This window comes from Vigna umbellata, chromosome 4 (assembly GCF_029865625.1).
Source record: "Vigna umbellata cultivar VRB3 chromosome 4, Vumbellata_1.0, whole genome shotgun sequence".
Classification (NCBI taxonomy): domain Eukaryota; kingdom Viridiplantae; phylum Streptophyta; class Magnoliopsida; order Fabales; family Fabaceae; genus Vigna; species Vigna umbellata.
Window position 1 is genome coordinate 8,862,129 of NC_142168.1, and position 21,038 is coordinate 8,883,166.

At 34.9% G+C, this 21,038-nt stretch overlaps 2 protein-coding genes across 2 annotated transcripts; one reads left to right on the plus strand and one right to left on the minus strand.

Annotated features, from left to right (window-relative positions):
• LOC124842645 (uncharacterized) lies at nt 1-4,300 on the plus strand. Its single transcript, XM_047319182.2, has 2 exons — nt 1-3,150; nt 3,401-4,300. Exons 1-2 carry the CDS (start codon nt 225-227, stop codon nt 3,766-3,768), a joined length of 3,294 nt encoding a protein of 1,097 aa, XP_047175138.1. The 5' UTR covers nt 1-224; the 3' UTR covers nt 3,769-4,300.
• Nucleotides 4,301-5,260: 960 nt separating this feature from the next.
• On the minus strand, nt 5,261-11,403 carry LOC124842641 (subtilisin-like protease Glyma18g48580). Its single transcript, XM_088111181.1, has 11 exons — nt 11,304-11,403; nt 11,070-11,179; nt 9,848-9,945; nt 9,601-9,756; nt 9,401-9,524; nt 7,498-8,044; nt 7,189-7,283; nt 6,803-7,096; nt 6,430-6,559; nt 6,120-6,336; nt 5,261-6,023 (listed from the first exon to the last, which is right to left on the minus strand). Exons 1-11 carry the CDS (start codon nt 11,391-11,393, stop codon nt 5,482-5,484), a joined length of 2,403 nt encoding a protein of 800 aa, XP_087967307.1. The 5' UTR covers nt 11,394-11,403; the 3' UTR covers nt 5,261-5,481.
• Nucleotides 11,404-21,038: the final 9,635 nt, after the last annotated feature.

Here is a 21,038-nt window from a genome sequence, read left to right on the forward strand (position 1 = left end):
TTTGTGCAGATAGAAAAATCATGTTGGAGATTGGTACTTGTGTGAATAACTTTTCTTGTTGAAAAGTTTTGGTGAAGTCATGTCAGAAGGGTCCACTCATGCCACATATAAGCACATTATAGTTTCACCAATTTCTATCTTCACAATAATACACCTTTCCCTTACAAGAATATGCAGCCTTTAAATGAGTGTTCTTCATCCCAAAATCCAGTTATACTTGAACCATGGAATCCATCAAGATTCTAGCCTTATGGAGGATTCTCTCTTACTTTCTTTTGGCCATTCTAACACACTTTTCACTCCAACTTGCTTGGTTTTCCAAAACAGTAGTTTTGGCCTCTGCTGCCAGCACAAGAACTGTTGGTGATGAAGCTGCAACTGATAACAGTGAGGCAAATGCACTGTTAAAGTGGAAATACAGCTTTGATAATAGCAGCCAAGATCTCTTATCAACTTGGACAGGTTCTACTTCATGCCAATGGGAAGGAATTCATTGCAACGATTCCAAGTCCATCTCCACCATAGATCTTTCAAATTATGGTCTCATAGGTACCCTTCACACCCTCAATTTCTCAGCTTTTCCTAACCTACTCATCCTAAATATCTATAACAACTCCTTTTATGGGACCATTCCACCACAAATTGGTAACATGACCAGAGTAAATGTTTTGAATCTTTCTACAAATTATTTCAATGGTTCCATCCCTCAACAAGTGTGGACACTAAGGAGTTTACAAGGCCTTGATCTGTACAAATGTCAACTAAGCGGTGAGATTCCTAATTCCATAGCAAACCTGTACAATTTGACATATCTAGATTTAGGCATAAACAGTTTTTCTGGCCATATTCCACCAGAGATTGGAAAGTTGTACAAGGTAGAGTTTCTAAATCTTAAATTTAATAAGTTTTCTGGTTCCATTCCTCAAGAAATTTCAATGTTGAGAAACCTTAAGAATATTGATTTGTCAAGAAATTCTCTCTCTGGTACTATCCCTGAAACAATAGGCAACATGTCTAGTTTAAATTTGCTTCGCCTTTCCAATAACTCCCTTTTATCTGGGCCAATTCCATCCTCCTTATGGACCATGTCTAACTTGACCTTGCTCTTTCTTGATAACAATAATCTTTCTGGATCAATCCCTGCTTCCATAGAAAACTTGGCCAATTTAGATACACTTGGACTTGATTACAACCACCTTTCTGGACCTATTCCTTCCACAATTGGAAACCTGACCAAGCTCACCAGGTTGTTTTTACGCTCTAACAATCTTTCTGGATCAATTCCTCCCTCTATAGGAAACTTGATCAATTTGAAAGTACTTAGTCTCCAAATCAACAATCTCACCGGAACAATTCCTGCCACAATTGGAAATTTGAAAAACCTCACTATTTTAGAACTGTCCTTCAACAAACTCAATGGCAGTGTTTCACAAGTCTTGAATAACATTCTGAACTGGTCTATGGTGTTACTTGCTGAGAATGATTTCACAGGCCATTTGCCACCTCAAATTTGCTCTGCTGGGACCCTAAACTCCCTTAGTGCTCACCACAACCGTTTCACCGGTCCGGTGCCAATAAGCTTGAAGAACTGTTCTAGTGTTACTAGACTCAGGTTGGAAGGGAACCAATTGGAAGGAGATATAGCACAAGATTTTGGTGTATATCCAAATTTGGAATACATTGATTTGAGCGACAACAAGTTTTATGGCCAAATTTCATCAAACTGGGGGAAGTGTCCTAATCTTGGTACCTTAAAGATATCCAACAATAACATTTCTGGTGGTATACCAGTCGAACTTGCTGAGGCAACCAAACTTGGCAAGCTTCACCTTTCTTCTAATAACTTGAAGGGAAAGATTCCAAAGGAATTAGGGAATATGAAATCGTTAATTGAACTTGAGATTAGCAACAACCATCTTTCTGGTGACATTCCCAAAGAAATTGGATCAGTACAAATTCTTGAAGATTTGGATCTTGGAGGTAACCAGTTGAGTGGAACAATACCGAGAGAAGTTGTAGAATTGCCCAACTTACGAAGGTTGACTTTGAGCAATAATAAAATAAACGGAACTATTCCCCTGGAGTTTCGCAAATTTCAGCCTCTTGAATATCTTGATCTTAGTGGGAATTTGTTGAGTGGAACAATACCAAAACAGCTTGGAGAGGTGACGAAACTGCAGTGGCTTAATCTCTCTCACAACAGTCTTTCTGGAAACATTCCATCCAGTTTTGATGGCGTTTCAGGTTTGATTTCTGTCAACATATCATACAACCAGTTAGAAGGGCCACTTCCAAATAACGAAGCCTTTCTAAATGCTTCGATTGAATCATTGAAAAATAACAGAGACTTGTGTGGCAATGTCACTGGCTTAATGCGTTGCCCAGCCAACCACAGTCGGAAGAGGCACAAGGGCATTCAAATAGCATTATTTATTTTCTTGGGTGCTCTTGTTCTAGTGTTATGTGGGGTGTCAGTTTCAATGTATATTCTCTGTCGAAAAGCAAGAAAGGAAGATATACATGGTAAAGAAAATGTGCATTCCGGAAACAGACTCACTGGAGAAGTGTTTTCCATATGGAGTCACGATGGAAAAATTATGTTTGAACACATCATTGAAGCAACCGATAATTTCAACGAAAAATATCTGATTGGACTTGGAGGGCAAGGATCGGTTTACAAAGCTGAGATGTCAACAGGCCAGGTTTTTGCGGTGAAGAAACTTCACATGGAAACAGATGAAGAGAAGCCTAATTTTAAAGCTTTTGAAAACGAAATTCAAGCTTTGACAGAAATCAGGCACCGTAACATTGTAAAGCTATGTGGATTTTGCTCACATTCACGGTTCTCCTTTTTGGTCTACGAGTTCTTGGAAGGGGGTAGCTTGGATCAAGTACTAATCAATGAAAAAAAAGCAGCTTCATTTAACTGGGAAGAGAGAGTAAATGTTGTTAAAGGTGTGGCCCATGCTTTATCCTATATGCATCAGGATTGCTCACCACCAATAATTCATCGAGACATATCCAGCAAGAATATTCTTTTAGATTCACAAAAAGAACCTCATGTCTCTGATTTTGGGACAGCTAAGATTCTAAAACCTGGTGCAAGCACTTGGACCACATTTGCAGGCACCTTTGGTTATGCAGCTCCAGGTTGGATCCTTTTTCCTCATTTAGAAATATGATTTGGAATTATCTCTGTTTTTTGCAATTAATTTCCAGCACTTTGCGTTCAAATTATGTTTAACCCTTGTTTACATGTAGAGGAGATAAGCTAATGAATCCAATGAATGTTAAGAAGTTAAGTTCAAAAGTGGTATATATATGCAAATACCAAACCCATTTAGAACATATCAGTTGGTAAACTTTTAGCATAACCAACTGCTGTTTTTGTTTATTGTAGAGTTTGCCCAGACAATGGAAGTGACTGAGAAATGTGATGTATTCAGTTTTGGAGTTCTTTGTCTAGAAATCATCATGGGGAAACATCCGGGGGATCTCATATCTTCCTTGTTATCTTCATCTTCAGCAGCAATAACTCATAACTTGCTACTAATTGATGTGATAGACCAAAGACCTCCTCTTCCTCTTAAATCGGTTGTTGGGGATGTCATTTTGGTTGCAATCTTGGCATTTTCTTGCTTGAGTGAAAATCCATGTTCTCGACCAACAATGGATCAAGTGTCCAAAAAGCTTATGATGGGTAAGTCACCTTTAGCAGATGAGTTCCCTAATATCAGACTTGCACAACTCCTCCAAAGCAGTATTTAACTACATACAACTACTTAAGTTTTTCTTGTTTTGTTCACCATTTATCCTTTGTATTATGATGTAAGCTTGTCACTGTAATAAATCATGTATATGTAACTAGAGCAACTAGATTTTCTGGTTCAAATAATAGGGGGATTGGGTGTTACTCATCCTCACACTGTTATAGATGTTACAACACTCTCAAGCTTTTGGTATATGCATTTGGCAACAATCACTTGATTTTTGGCACATGCATACGTTGCAGCAATCACTTGTTCATCACTTCAATCATCATCACAAATAAAGTCTATCCTTGCAGCTGCGGTAGGTCGAATTACATTATGCAGCATCACCCTGCTATTGATATGCTGCATATGCGGTACAAGTCATATCATAATATGTACTTGTCGTGTGGTGTCATGTTATTCTTAACCAAAATAAATTACATTCGTGTTATAGTTGAAAACAGTTAGCCATGAGTGAAACAAAGCAAAATGTGATATATCAGTATCTGATCTTTTTTATAAACTTTTATGACGATTTTATTATATCCCTTTATATTGTTTATAATTATTAAACATACTGATATTTAATTCTTAAGGGATTAAATTTATAAAAATGAAATACTATTATGTCTTATAGTTAACCATTATGAAAAAAATTAAATTATAATCATTATTATATATTAAGGTGTAAATTAATATTAACAAAAATGTACTACATAATTTGAAAATACTTCATTTATTACTTTTGTCATTAAATTATAATTATCAAAGCTGTGTAGTAATTTTCACGAATGTAATTGATTTAATGATTTATATATAAAAAAAGTAGAACTCAAGTAGAGTATGTATTATTTCTTTAAAAAAGTACAACTAAGTAGAACTCAACTATATAACTTTCATTAAAATTTAATTATGAAATATAGTTATGGCTGTTAAATTTAATCTCATCCTAGATTAACCGGTGTAAACTTCAAATCCAACTTCTAGTGTATTGTGAAGTCACCTTTCCCTCTGTGTTTAGATAGATTGTCAAGCAACTACATCATGGAAATCAACAAAATGCTATCCAACCAATAGTACAACATCTAGTTAATTGTTTTTGCTTTGTATTGGATTAATTGCTTAACGTGTTGTTTCTCTGTATCTAACTTCCTACGGGTGATTACATCCACATGGAAATTATAGCAAGAAATAAATTAATAATCAAGCTCAATAATCATACATTTTTAATCAATTTGGCTCAAATAATCGGCTTAAAAAAGTCTGTTATGTTTTGTCGCAGGGATGATTAGAAATAGGTAGCTCATTCACATAATGTAATCAATTTCTACTTTAATCTTATAAATTTTGGAATTTTTGGTTTCCTTTAGCACCGCATATGCACATGTACGCCTCTGAGAAAAAGGAAAGAAATCTAACGATAAATTAATATTTAACCTTCCTAGGTTATTAATTAGAATATCACGATACTGTGCAATTGTTAACATTTTTACTGAAAATTTTGAAACTGCAACACCAAGATTAGAAAGTTTATTCCCTTTAGATTAAAACACGCAATACATTACACAGTGATACATACCATAAAAACCGAAAACGGCTTAAAAGAAAAAGAAACACACTGGCATTTATTATTATTTACATGAGATCCTAGCCAGAGTGAAACATTTAAACACAGTACTAAGATAAGTAAGGATCCCAACACAACCAACCAACTCTATTGAAGATGTTTTTATCTGCGTTTTACTGTAATAGGACTCCTTACTATATGTTTTCCATCTGTCCATCGCAATTCCCCAAATTCATAGGTTCTCCGCTTTGTTTCACTGCTTGCCTGCACAGTAACCTTGAATGTCTTCTTTTCACCAGTTTTGCTGAAAGTCAAGGAACTTGGCACAACGGTAATGTTATATCCAAGCAATTGGACGCTGGCAGTGTATGTGCTTGGTGGCCCAACATTTGTTACTGTGCGAGCAATGGTTACAGCTTTTAAGCGTAGATTTGGCAATGTGATTGAAGGGTAGTTCAAATCTGTTACACTGTGAGTGCCTGAACAAATGAAAGTTTTATGGAAATTGAGAGCAGAAATGAGTTTTTGGTTGTATCCAGAAGCGCATAAGAAGTTCAAGTAATCAGTGAGGCCTAGATCGTAAACGAGGCCGGGATCTATGGCAAGATCAGGTTGAACATGTCCTGAACCATAAGCAAAGGGATCTGCCACTGTTTTCACAAACCCGTCATGTATTTTTCTTTTAGTGTTGTCAAGTGTGGTTGCTGCAATATGCATGATTTAGTGAGAGCACGATTTAATAAATAAAAGTTCATTTCATGGAGAGCTAATTATAAGTTATAGTAAGAGTTAGAGGGCACCTGTGGTCATGATTGCTGACTTTATAGCAGCAGGGCTCCATTTAGGATAACGTGTTTTGATAAGTCCAGCGATGCCAGTAACATGAGGGCAAGACATAGAAGTTCCTTGCATTACGTTGAATTTAAATCCACGACGTTTGTCTGTTAGCAAGGTTGATGCACTTGCGAATTCTGAATAGGCAGCAAGTATGTCCACACCAGGCGCAGTGACATCTGGCTGAAATAAAGAATCACATTCAGTGTATATACATATATGATGATACCAGTTAATCAAATGGTAATAGTTAATTGGTGTGGATGTGCACCGCACCTTGAGAATTGCTGGCTGCATCTTATTGGGTCCCCTAGATGAGAATGAAGCCATAACTGGAGCTGGCTTTCTTCCAAATAATGTTCGTGCTGGAGACAATTTTATGGTAGCACCTGATTTAAAAGGGTCCCTGCGAAATGTAGATGTGGGCATGTATGAAAAATTGATCACTTGTTTTTGTTCTCTATAGCATATAATTTGGAAACAGTATAGAACTTTTAAAGTGAAGGATATATTAAGAAACATGAGTATATCGAACCAACGAGGATACGATATGCGTCAATGTAATCATTGTGAAACATGAGTGTATTAAAACTTGTTTTGTGGGATGATATATATGAACTCCTTTTCTGAGGATATACTATATACTCACGTGTCAGCTATTTGAAATTCTGTAGGTACAGTGTCTATAGCAGCATGGGGAGGAGGACTTATATGATCGGATTGTGGGTTGCCATGGTCGGAAGGGTGGCCCACAGCGGAGAAAACATGGGGCTCAGCTTCAAGTGTAGTTCCCTGTTGCGGTTGATTGCTCACAATCATTCCCTTTGCACCTGCAGATAAAGCTTCCTGACCCTCCGCAACAGATTTTATCTTTTCCCGACTGCATGACACTATTTTCCCATTCACTTTTCTTGGATCCAGTGTTCCTGCTCTACACAGTTGACTGCACCAATATATGCATGCATGTAAACAACAGCAAATAACAAATGCAACTAAAAAACACTCATTTCTATAATATTAAGGTTTTGTTCTTACGCATCTCGAAATGTAGCATTAGGAAGTTTAGCATCGGTGGAGAGGATCAGCGAAAAGGCCTGATTCGGTGGCAAATTTACGAAAAGACTCGCTCCCTGCACGTATGATACAAATTTAGTTTTATTTATTTGCTTGATCTTGTAACTAATTTCCATAACAAAACCTACTAGAATCTCACCCCTAATTACTTTTTTTTTTCTCTTATCTTAATCCCGAAATGTTGATTAAAGAGAATGGACAAGTCCTATTGGCATCTTAAAGCGGTAGTTGAGGTGTTAAAGATCCTTTTAGCTTACGAATAGCATATACCTCGATCTGTTGATTGTTGTTGATGGTTATGGTACTGCTAAAGTCTCTGTCTATAGTGCTAGCAGCAATGGTAAAGACCCAAGGTGCCACGTTCACCACAGAACCAGGTACTGGTCCATCGTTTCCAGCAGAGGCTACTAAAAGTATGTTGTTAGAAATCGCATGGAAGGCTCCAATGGAAACCTCGTCGGTGAGTATTCCTTCGGGGGTCACGTCGTGAAATCCACCAACTGAAAGATTTATGAGATCGACACCGTCGTCGATGGCTTGGTCGATAGCAGACAACACATCTGCGCCGTAACAACCGGTCGGGTCCGCCAGATTCCAACACACTTTGTACGCTGCAACTCGTGCTCTCGGGGACCCACCCTTTGCGGTGCCATTACCCATCGCAAATACACTGGCGCCTGGGACGAAATTGCCCCCAGCTGTTGATAAAGTGTGGGTCCCATGTCCCATGAAGTCACGCGCTGTTTGTAGCGGGGCAACAAGTGGGCCGTTAAATGCCTGGAAAGCTTTGTTGAAGAATCTTGCTCCTATCAGCTTTCTGTTCATACGCACAAACAACCATTCACTTGTTAGTCCTATTATCAACTTAGCAAAGCCGCACTAATAAATGTCTTATATGATGCGAACAGATTATCTTTCTTGGTCAACTAGTGAACCAAGCAATCCACGTTACTGGAACATCAACAGGGACAAGATAAAAAGGAAACACTAGTAGATTATTAAAGTTGTGTAATCCAGCTTTAGTTGGCTCCCCATGTCCTTCTAATGGTTTCATGGATATATTTTTTTTGCCCTGAAATTAGATCACTTTATTTCATAATAGAGTATACAAAAACAATACAACTTTTACTCTATGTTTGTATGATGTTTCTAGAATTCTGCATTTATCACTTTATCTCTAATGTGTGGAGGAAGATAACTGGATATTGCTAGTTTTTTCCTCCATATGGGTTTCTTGCTATGCAGGGAATGTGAAGAAATGCAATTTCAAAATCTCACAATGGAGAGAAAGGACATAACAATGCTTGAGACAAATATGGACATGAATCTTTTAGTCATGAGGAGAACAAAGAGACGGTGATGTAGTCTAACAAAGAGTTCAACCACAAATTGATTGTTATGATAGGGGGAGTAAGTACGCCAACAAATGAAGAATAGGCAAAATCAATTTCGGTCATTCTTTGAACTTATGGCATTTTTTTTTTTCTTTTCTGGAATATATGTATAAAGAGGTGTGGCAGTAGGATGTTTCTTCAAGGTATATTACTTTAAACACTAACATTACAAAGGGTTAGAATCTACGAAGTGTTGATCTAATCTCTTTTCTACTTGATTATATACATACATATATATATATATATATATATATATATATATATGATTACGTAGATTGAAACATTACAAGTGTTTTTATATTAAATATATTCTTTTTGTCAATAAAAAAAAAGTTTAATGTATCTGTAGTCTTAATTTTTTGTTCAAAATCTTAAATACATCTCTTTCTTTTTTGTGACGTTTTAATTGAGTTTTTAATTTTGTAAAATTGAAATAATTAGAAGTTTTCAACATTTTTCGTCAAACGTTTTTATATAGATTATGTAGATTGAAACATTACAAGTGTTTTTATATTAAATATATTCTTTTAGTTAATGAAAAAAAATTATTAAAGTAGGTCTTGGGTAGTGGTAGCCAAGTCCGAAACGACTCAAACATAAAAAAAACAAAATTAGAAAATTGAATTATGTCTTCCAAGGATAGAAACAAACTGTAATAGGTCCCACGAAATTAATGTCTTATTTCTTGTACAATTATTGCCATTTCTTTCTCAAGTTAGTCCTTACTAGCTATTTCAGAACTTGTAAATATATATTGAAGGAAAACAAAAAACAAAAACCTGTTGCATAGATTTGTCTTGTTGCTTAAAAATTTGTTAATTTGACAGACATTACCACCACGCCATTTGGAGGGAACGGGACCATATTCTTCATCACTGAAGCTCTCTGACTCTGGCCAAACACCTATCCAACGCCAAATTCAGAATTAAAGAATGAACACAGATTCTCAAGCACATAATAAATAATAAAGCTTAATTACCAGTGTCGATGTTTGCGATTATTGTATTTTCACCAAAGTTTCCCTTTTGCCATGCGGAGTTCTTACCATTTCTGTGTAGTCCAAGAAATTCCCATGAACGGGTAGTGTGCAGTTTATGTTTATTGCTCAAGAACACTGACACCACGTTCGGCTTTTCTGCCTCATTCCAAACACTTTCTCATTAACTAATTTCAAACAAAACATAAATTAAAAAGAATAGGTAATGAATGGAAGCTAGCATGCTCACTGCCGATATGTGCTGCTTCTTCCTCTTCCAGCATTGCTGCAAACCCATTTATGTGTTTGTTGTATGAGTAAATAACTGCTTCTTTCGCTTTCTCTTCACTGTCAAACCATTAATTACACGTCATGTATCCATCCTACTACTATTATATGTTCATTTCTTTATCTCGTAGACTTAAAAGAAAATAAATTATTTGACACATTGGACTATTATTCGACAACTTTTACTTGAATCAATGATCATAGTAGTGAGAAATAGTGTAGTAAAAAAATTATATTGTCAAAATACCAGTGTTCTAGACTTAATAACCTTTTGTGATTCTTGGTTTGTTTACTGTGTATGCATTTAGCAACCTGAGACATATATATAGCCATAGTGGTTTTGTGAAAAGAGAAATTCAGGAGATAGAAACAGAGATCTAAGAGATACAGAAGATAAAAGATATTGAAAGTAGCGATATCCATAATGATTAGATAATATTAACTAATTCAACAAATAAAAAAAAAAACTCACAGATAATGTTTTTTAATATTTTTTTTTAGTGCAGACAGAATTTAGTAAGTTGCATGAAGTTTTAATCTGTTTTGATTTTAACACTACTCTAAATTTTTATATTTTGTGAGATTTTACAAAATTTAAAGAATTATAGTAAGCTCGTTTCAAACTCCCACAAAATGGTTTTTATTTAAGTATTAATACTCTAATTAACATTCAAAGAATGAAAGACACCTCAAAAAGCCTAACATACTGTCACTTACAGTATCACGGAAAACTATTTTTTAGTACGTGCTGAATGAGTATTTGTGTTTTAAAAGGGTATTTGTTTTTCTTTTTTTTCTTTTTAAAATTTAATCGTAAATTTTAAATATAACTCTTTCTTATGAAATTACTTTACAATATTATACTTTAATCTTATATTTATAATTATTCTGAAAATTAAAAAAAGATTTAACTTCTGAAGTACATAGTGTAGATGCTTCAAATGTAAAATGAGTACGTGCGGACATGTTAAAGAAAGTATCATATAAAATCAATTATTTAAAATAGTTATCTCCAACTTTTTTTTGTAGTTATAAATATTATTGATTATATTGGTGAAAAAAGTTCACATATATATATATATATATATATATATATATATATATATATATATATATATATATATATATAAGTGGGTAATGAAAATTAACATCTAAGATGACACGTTAAAATATGATTTTTATACCTCCCCAGGACTGAAGCCAATAAATTATAATGAGAATCGGTAGCAATTTGGAGATCAACGGAAGTGGGGTAGGCACCATGAGAATGAGCTCCCAAATATACAATATATAACTGAAAACAAAATCAGAGATTGGTGAAATATGAGAGATGATGAAGAAGCAAATTCAGTAGCATCCCATAATTTCATGCTGCAAATTATTGTTAAACAAAGGAATAGTTAGCAAAATAATTTTGCCTTTCTGCTGCCAGGAACAGCTTCCAGGAAGAAAGTAAAAAGGAGAAATGAGGAAAGCATAAGGTGAAGAAGAAAAATGGATCTGCCCATTTTTTTCTGAATTGCGTGTTAAACACACTTCCAATATAATGCATATATAGGGCCTCATTTTTTGTTTTATTTATTTTCTACCCTTAAACCTTCATGTGTTCCTTGGCATATGTGCCATACACACCTTTTGCTTTTCAAGACACGACAAACCAAACAACTAAACTTTTTCTTTGGTTTTACGATCTTTCTACTCGAATTAGTGTGTCTCTCAATAATAAATTATTATTTATTATTATTATAAATATAGTCCATACATTATCTAAAGAGTTTCCTTTCATCTCGCAATTTTTTTCATATAAGATTCCTCAGTAAAATATTCTTTAACATTTAAGTCTCAAAATTAGAGATTCTGATCAAAGTATTTTACTAATCATAAACACTTACCTAGACATTGATTATGGATCCATTGATTCAATGATTATTTTACCTGTATTAATGTGTAGCAATTTTGGCTAAGTTATATGGTATATTGATGTCTTCTACAAATAGAAATAATTTATAGTGGTTGGCATTGACTCTAGTGAGAAGTGCATCCATCGGTGGATGATACTTAGTCTTTGGTTAAGGAACACGATACTCGATATCTAGTCATCAACATTTTTTATAAAACATATTATGCTTAGTTCTTGGGGTGCCGTCCTCAGTCGATAAACAGTTTAACTTTTACAAAGTATTCAATAATTAGCATGTAACATTTACTGGACACAAAATATTTAGTATCTGGTATTTAATATGAGATATCATGTATGTGTTTGGTTAATCAATCATTTCTAATTCTTAGTTGATAGGACCGAAAGGTCTTCGACCACGTACACTATAAACCTTTTAAAAAATTTTATTTAAAAATATGCTCATTACCACTAATAATGTTTAAATCACTTTTATTATTTAAAGTCATACTATTTAATTTTAGTTTGTTTTTTAAATTTAAAAGTATTTGGTAGCTCTATTTTAAAATAGATATATTTAGTTTGTTTAATTGTTTAAAATTAGTTTATATATTTAAGTTAAGGGATATATTTCTAAAACTATATGTTTATTTAAAGGTGATTAAACATTCTTTAGCATTCACTTTCACACATTTGTAACATTGATTTTTATGACAAAATTAAATTCGACAGAATAATTTAAATAACACAAATTAAAGTGTGTCGTGTGTAAGTCAAGTCAATGTTTTCATTTTGATGGTTGGATTAAAATGACTAACTTTTGAAAAAGAAAAAAAAGAGGAGCGAATTAATAAACTATTTTGATGTGAAAAATCTTTTGCTTTTTAAAAGCAGTGTAGAAATGTTTTCTTAAAATATTTTTATGATTACAGTTTCATAGTTTAGATTTTAATGAATTTACATTATTAAAAAAAAGAAAAGATTTCTAGTAGCTCCATAAATTCATAAGATTTGAAAAAAAAAACGTATTCTTAAAAACATAAAGAATTAGTGAATTTGTTTTTTAGAAGTTACACTACCATAAATGCACTGTTTACCGAAGGACTATTACCGAAGGCCTTCTGGACCGTCGGTAATTAGCACATATCGAAGGATTTTGCCCTTCGGTATTGGGCTGGTGTTTACCGAAGGCTTTAGCCCTTCGGTATTGGGCAACAAATTTATCGAAGGCTTTCGCCCGTCGGTATAGGCATTGACTTAATGAAATCTGAATTTGGGATTTCCCTCTTCCATTCTCTGAAAATCCCTACGAAAGCAAGGTCCCCTTTTCTGAGTTCCCTCTCCCCTCTCCCTTGTCCCCCAACCGTAATCCCTACGAAAGCAAGGTCCATTACGTTTCCGCCATCACCATTGGTGATTCTGGAGCTCCTCTCCATTGTCGAAAAGCGTCTACGGTTGAAGGACGGAGGCATTGGCGTGACGCCTTCGGTTGTGGACGGTGGTTGTCTTAGGATTTGTTGACGACGATCCTTTGGCAGCGTGAGGAGGTACGTCGTGCCGGGTCAGTGGGTTGTGGCGCGGTTTTGAGCAGAGGTTGGAGTTGGCGAGGAGGCTAATCCAGGGGCTGTCGGTGAGAAGGGCTTCGCGAGATAGCTGTCGGAGGTGGTACAATACCTAAGGTTGTCGCTGTTGTGGAGGTAAGTTATTGCTTCGATCAATTGCATCAAATTATGTTGTTGTATTGTATAGTTGTAGTTAAATATCCAGTAGTGTATTTGCGTTTTGACAATATTACTGCAAAAAGTAGTTGATACTTCTTGTATGGTTTAGTGATAAATAGTTTGGGAAGAAAAAGTTTAACAACGGTGAGAAATAAAATAAAATGGGCAGAGTATTTTGTTACCCATTCTAAAACTGTAGGATCAATGCCATCAACAAGCAGTTGAAGGCTCCAAATATCTTGCTTCCATAGTGAATCTTGTTTGTCACTTGTGAAAGGCCAAATTGCTCGAAATCCATATCATATGGACTGCAATAAGGGAGGACAATTTGCCTTGTGGATCAAGGGCCACTAGATTACAATGAACCTATCTACTCTTCCCTTACTTGAACTGCTCTTCGAAGTGGCTCATTTTCTTTGTTATGAAGCTGCTTCCGTTCTAGATAGCCTCAAATCCTATTCCCTGCATGATCTTCCTCACTACAGTACAGTTTTGGTGATGAAAGAAAACTACACTACACTAGTGGAAATCACACGACTGAATCCTACACTACTGCTCTGGACTCCTGGAAGAGAGACCTCTCCCAAGCCGTGACTCTCTGTGGAACCCCTTTTTCACGGTCTGCTTCCTCCTTATATTCTTGGAAGTGCACTCTTTCCTTTGTTCCAGCCAGCTTCCCCATGTTTTTGGTCTCCCATTATCATCCATTGGTGCTTTGAGTGTTGTGTGTTTCTCAGTGACAGTGTGTTGTGGCTGCTTCCATGGAAATGTTCAGAATTTCTTCATTCTCCCTGCGCATGCCATAATGAAAAGAGTCTCGACTTTTCTGAAAATAAGGGAAAGTTGCCCTCATTTCCTACGTGTATTCCCATGCCAAATAAACAAATAATTTACATTTGAGTGTGTGGCTTCTCTCTTCTGTTTGCCTCTGAATGATGTGGTGAGTGTTGAGCTGCTGGACCATCTTGGAGCCTGGCCATGAGACCTTCCATCCAAGCTAATGGATTATGTGAATTCTTTCCAGCCGTGAACTCCCTTCTTCATTCCCAAACAATGAATCAACTATTCTCCCTTGACACTCCCGGTTCTTCTTCACTCTGCTGTACTTGTGGCTCTTTTTCTCCAACTTCATTCTTCATGTGTTCAACAGGAAATGTGTGTGGTCACTAACTGGTCCAAATAATTAAGAAAATTGATACAGTATAGTATTAGTAAAAAACAGGATAACATTGTGTGGAAAATGAGTTTGAATTTTTTTTACTTAAAATTGTGGAAGCCAGGCTGTGTAGGTTAGCTTTAGGATTTTCTTTTTGATGTTGATAGTTATCCATCGTTTTCAGTTATAGACAATTATAGAAATGCTCATTTATTAGGAATGGACAATACCAATTTCACCCTCATTCGTCCATTTAATTATTGTTGTGTTCTGCCTCACCCTCTCTTAACCCCAGTCATAAATGAATCACTCTGTTAACCACTGGTATATAGATATAAGACCAGTTTTATGATATAATGGTGCAGTACTGGTTTGTAGTTTAGCAAACTAATAATGGGTTATTTGAATCAATGAAGTGTACTATATATATTGTTTAGATGATTTTATTGTTCAATATGTGATAAAATATAAGGATGTAGATAAAACTATGGTATAAGAAAGTAAGATAAATATTAATTTATGAATTATTTAGTGAGTATTGTCATAAAAAAGTATACAATAATGGTGATAGTCATTAGCAGGATGACATTAGTGATAATATGAATTATGATAGCATGTTTCTGTTCACTGTTTCAGTTTGGGTTTTTCACCGTGCTCACTTCATTGCCTGTGTCTTAGGTACTTAAAATTTCTTGTAACTCATTCTCTACAGTTAGATGTAGTGTATAAGGACTTCCTTGAGTCAATGATTGTACTGTTGAGTATTGATTCCACTGATTTCTACATTATGGTGCAAATTTTGTGTAAAAAGTGTTGCACATTTGGCTACAACAGTGGTCTTTTTTTAAATCTGTCCATTTCAGTGCAGTTTCAACATTTGTGGAAGTGTATTTTACCTTTTCAAACATGTATGCACTGTTTATTTGGTCAAATTTGATCTCATATGCAAAATCACTTCCTAAACCATCCATTTTGCCTTAATTTGGAAGTGAACTAGTGAGTTTTGAGTGCAATGTGTGTCTTTGCTAGGTTAGTGTCTAAACACCTTCAAATTGATGATACAAAGTTGCTAAAAACATCAATTTATATTTCCAAACGTGTTTATGAACAATCACCCATTAAACCACTAAATTTGCCTAAAATTGGAAGTGGATCACTGATTTTGTGGTGTAATCTGTTTCTTGGCTGTTTAAGTGTTTGCACACATCCAATTAGATGATATAAACTTGCTTGAAGTCTCAATTGAGCCTAACAAACAGTGGCATTCATTTTGACCACTGTAGTCCCATTTTTTTAGCCATTTCTAGTGCAATTTTTCAGCTTTAGCTTGCTGTTTGAAAACTTCAGAGGAGAAATATTAAAACCTGTACTTATGTGAGGTAACTTAAACAGTCCACAGTAGAATTTTGATTGTGTCAATCATTACTTAACCTTCATTATCTGTATCTGGGTCAGCCCTATGTTGGTTTTGATTCTAAGTTTAAAACAACATTAAGGAACACCTGATTAGCACCAAAGTATATCATAAACTCACCATAAATGGTTACTGGACAACACAAAATTTTAGACTTCAATTTCACAACTTAGATGGCCAAAGATTGAATAGGCAATTAAGAAAAGTTTATAAACGAAGTAGGCACTGAAATATAATCTAGGAAATGCTCTAGATGCAGTGTTTGTTGTCAATAACTACCATATTATAATTGAAAATGAAAGTGCATATTATGAACAATATGGGTAATTATTAAAGATGAAACTCCATATGGGTTTTTACCATTTATAACATCTCTGACAGAAGCAACTTATTGAAGTTGCTTCATATATTAAAAGTGTAGTTTGTAATGATGAATTCTGTTTGAACTTTTAGGAGTTTTGTCTGACTTTTATGTTTGGAAAGTGATAAAGCCATGCTCATAATATAGCTATTAATTATTCCGAATAGACAATAGATGAAGTAGCTAAAAGTAGTAGCTTAAACTCGAAATTTGACAACTAAGAACCTAAAAGTAGTATCTAAAATACACTAAAAGTGCAAACCTGCATTTAGACCACCAGTGAATGTTGATCTACTGTATATTGATGTATTTATTGTATGCTCCTGTATATTGTATGTTGATGTATTAGGCTACTCCTTCATTAAGTTAAGTAGTCATTTAATTTCTTATGGTACTAAAAACATCCTTTTCTTTGAATTGTTTTATATTTGAACTATAATTACATTATCTATACATTAATGGATGTTCTATGGATTAATTGATGTTCAATGGATATTGATAATTGATTGCATCTTTGAGATGCACATTATGCATGTTTGTATGTGCTTGAAAACTGATATGCAGGTCTGTTTGTAATTGAAATTTGATATACAGGTCTGGTATGCACAAGAAATACCATTTCTCTGAAACCTTCTCTGCAATTTACCGAAGGCTTTTGCCCTTCGGTAATTACCGAAGGCTTTTGGCCCTCGGTAATTACCGAAGGCTTTAGGCCCTCGGTAATTACCGAAGGCTTCTGGCCCTCGGTAATTACCGAAGGGCAAAAGCCCTCGGTAATTATTAGCGACAAGAGATTTACCGAAGGATTTTTGGCCGTCGATAAGCCTTCGGTAAACACCCTTTATCGACGGCTTATGGCATTTTCCGAGGGCTTCTGGCCTTCGGTAATGCCCTACTTTTTTGTAGTGTTATACAGTTTGGAAAATTAGAAAGTAAATTCAACAGCGTATTGATATTTTTATAATAACTACTTCAAACCTCATATTCTCATATCCTAATTATTTACACATCAAAACTTAGGCTTTGTTCACTTGAGTGGATTTGAGGGAGAGTAATTGAAGGCATTTGAGAGGATTTGAAAATAATTTTTTTTGTTGATTATTTGAGTGAATTTGGAGGTAAATGAGATTGGATTTAGAAGTAAATTTTTTTAATCTGTCACGTCAATCAAATCCTAAACTAATTCTCACAAACTTTACTCTTTACTCCCGAATTCATTCTCACTTACCTCCAAATTAACTCAAATAAACAACAAAAAAATTTATTTTCAAATCCTCTCAAATCCCCTCAATTACTCTCCCTCAAATCCACTCAAGTGAACAAGGCCTTATTATTTTCGTTAAATTCGATAAATTATAATTTTTGTTACACCTCAAAAAAATTACTAAATAATAACAAAATTTTGAGGTAAAAATAATTAATTACTATTATTAACTAAATTAAACACTATTTTATAAACTAAAAATTATTAGTATTTAAAACATTTTATATTTAAAAAATAATAATTAATTTATAAATTAAATTTTAAATTAATTTTCACATTTCTTACCAATATTTTAAACAGTTATCATTATTTATTCTAAATTAGTCTTTAAAAAGTAAATATTTAATTTCATATCTCTCTAAATGTCTTTATTTTAAAATCAAAATCAGTTATGCATTAAAAAAATAAAAACTAATATATTAATGATAATAATTGTAGGGTAATTTGGGAAGTTAAATTCTTTCATATTTGACATTTGATTGACACAAATACAAAAAGAAAAAGTAAGTGAATGTTTGTAAGTGAATGACAGAGATAGGAAACCCAAGGAAGAATGTTTTTTCACTTATTGAGAGAAAAGGGCTATGGAAACATTAATTTGTGTATATGTTTAAGTTGAAATTCATTTTAAACTTAACTTTTTACTATAATTCTATCTTGAAACTCAGTTTGAAATGAGTGTAATTTTTTTTAATTTACTGAAATGAGTAGTTTTATATATATATATATATATATATATATATATATATATATATATATATATATATATATATATATATAGGTATGACTTTAAAATTTCAAGATAAAATCAAGTTGTGATTTGGTATATGTAACATCCCCAATTATATAACAACTTATATAATAAGGACGTCATCATTCCAATAAAGAGAACAGTCAGAGTAGAATAGTAATTTCGTAGTTGACATTACAGTCATCCACATAAAGAACATAATTTAAAACTTAAATAGTTTAGAGTATTTCAAGATAACACTAACTTAAATTAGAAATCCTAAAAGACTATACTGCAGCATTAGTGTCCTTCAACTCCTGCTCCAAGGGAACCTTCTCGACAACATCTGCTCCCATCCAAGTGGATGATCATCGCCAAAGAAACATACCCAAGCAGCACACAACACAGAAGCAAGGGTGAGCTAGATATAAAAAGCATGTTATACATATAGTACAATTAATTGATGTCATCATGCTAAATCACATATAAAAGAACAACTAACAACATACCCTTTAAAACCATGACTCAAACACTCACACGACTCATCCGGATTTGTATAACTGTCGAACTATTGGTCGTCTTTGCACTTGCATACTTCAGCTGGCCTACCCCAACACTAGCAAGGTAAATCCCCCAACCTGTCTATGTCTAAATTCAAAGACTATAGACGAGGACCTCCCTCTACTCTCACCACTTACATTGTTCTTCTCTATTTGAGCATGAACAATGCTTTGAGTGTAGGGATAAACATACTAGTTCAAAGCTCTATACAGTTATACAAAACAACAACACCCCACACAATCACTTTCAGTCATCTCTCCTTGAGATGTCCAATTCATACTCACATACATCATTATAGTTCACAACCACGTTATTTTCAACCACTCATACCTCATACATAATGTACATAACAAGCTGTTAAACATACAACATTAATCATACATGCACATACTTCACACATAAATCCCATCATACTATGCATTCCAAACATTCCACATACATGACAATCTGTTAAGCAAACAACATTAATCATACATTCATATACTTCCCACTAAATCCCATCATACTATGCATTCCAACCATCCCACATACATGACAATTTGTTAAGCAAACAACATTAATCAATCCAATACACATTACCAGACAATAACAGTCCCAAGAGAACCACTAAACAACATAAAACCCCGTAACTCATACTTAGACAAAGGAAATGGCTTTGAAACCATCACCAACAGTTCCGGAAAGGTTCAAAACCTCCAAAACGACATAAGGAACGTCCAAAACGGACATCCGGAACGTCCAAAACGGACATCCGGAACCCCAAAAACTATCAAAAATAAAGACAAAGCCACTTTCTGCGAACACCTCGCGCCCAGTAGGGCGCTAGGCGCGACTTTTTGCGAGACTCTCGCGCCTGGGCACCCTCAAAGGGCGCTAGGCGTGAACCAGAAGTCGTCCAGCCCCATACCAGTTGACAACAACCATTTTACACCTGTTTTGATCAGTGTGATGACTCTAACAAGTCATAAATGACTTACCTAAGATATCCCAACAACCCAAATGTGTTAATAATCCCTACCTCACTTCCTCTCAAAATGACCCAAAACTCTATCAGCTTGTTCAAAACAGTGTATACTTTCCTTTCCTTCCACTTGATCACCCCTCTAACAGAATACATACATCAACATACCAATCTTAAATATCATCTCAACCCAACCACATCCACAGTCACAAATTTCTAGCATACAGTTCATACAACAAATATCAAAAATACAATTTCACTCAAACAGCATAGTCACACAGAGATCAGCACATGTATAGATCATACATTCCAGAGAAAAGAATCTAGCTCCCCTTACCTCTTGAAGACTTCCTTTGTAAACCTTGAATCCATCTCCACAAGACTTGTAGCACCTTGGCCTCCTTGCAACTCCAGAAGCTCTCAACTTCACCTCTCTCACGGATTTTGCAGCAAGAACTTCACTCCTACAAGTGCAGAACCCATTTCTCCTTCTCCCACACTTGAAGATCTGTCCCAAGAGACACCATGGCCCCTTAATCCACTAAGAAGCACTAATAATTGGAAAGGATGTCTGCCCACGCTCCTCTCTGGCCCAAGGATTAGGTCTGGAGCATATTCCCCAACTTTCCACGCAATTCCCACTTATATCAGATCTGAAAACTGATACCGGTCGCGCCAGGCGCCCCAAAGGAAAGGAAGCTGGGCGCAAGTCTCCCAACAGCACAATTGTTTCAACTTTGACAGTCCGGTTGACCCCCTTCCCAAAGTCAAAAATACGTGTATGAGTACTCAAATCGAAGCTCTTTGAGTCTACTATCCAATAAAAGAAGAATAAACTCAATTGATATTTTCTACAAAAAGTTATAATTAAAATAGTAAACCATGTCAAACTTTGACAGCATTCTATTTTACATTATAACTTGAACTTTTTACAACTCGGTAAATTCTTGAAGTTCTAGGGTCTTACATTATCCCCAACATAAAAATTTTCATCCTCGAAAATTGCGCTTACCAGAGAACAAGTGGGGGTAAGTTTCCCTCATCTAATCCTCTAACTCCCAGGTAGAGTCACTCGTTCTATCATCCCA

Bases quoted from the DNA above. Each gene is read 5' to 3' on its own strand.
- LOC124842645 (XM_047319182.2), top strand. From the start codon at position 225: ATGGAATCCATCAAGATTCTAGCCTTATGGAGGATTCTCTCTTACTTT. The intron at 3,151-3,400 runs GTTGGATCCTTT...TGTTTATTGTAG, and splicing joins CTTTGGTTATGCAGCTCCAG to AGTTTGCCCAGACAATGGAA.
- LOC124842641 (XM_088111181.1), bottom strand. From the start codon at position 11,393: ATGGGCAGATCCATTTTTCTTCTTCACCTTATGCTTTCCTCATTTCTC. The intron at 9,946-11,069 runs GTATAAAAATCA...ATGGTTTGACAG, and splicing joins TTGGCTTCAGTCCTGGGGAG to TGAAGAGAAAGCGAAAGAAG. The intron at 6,024-6,119 runs GTGCCCTCTAAC...TGCATATTGCAG, and splicing joins GTCAGCAATCATGACCACAG to CAACCACACTTGACAACACT.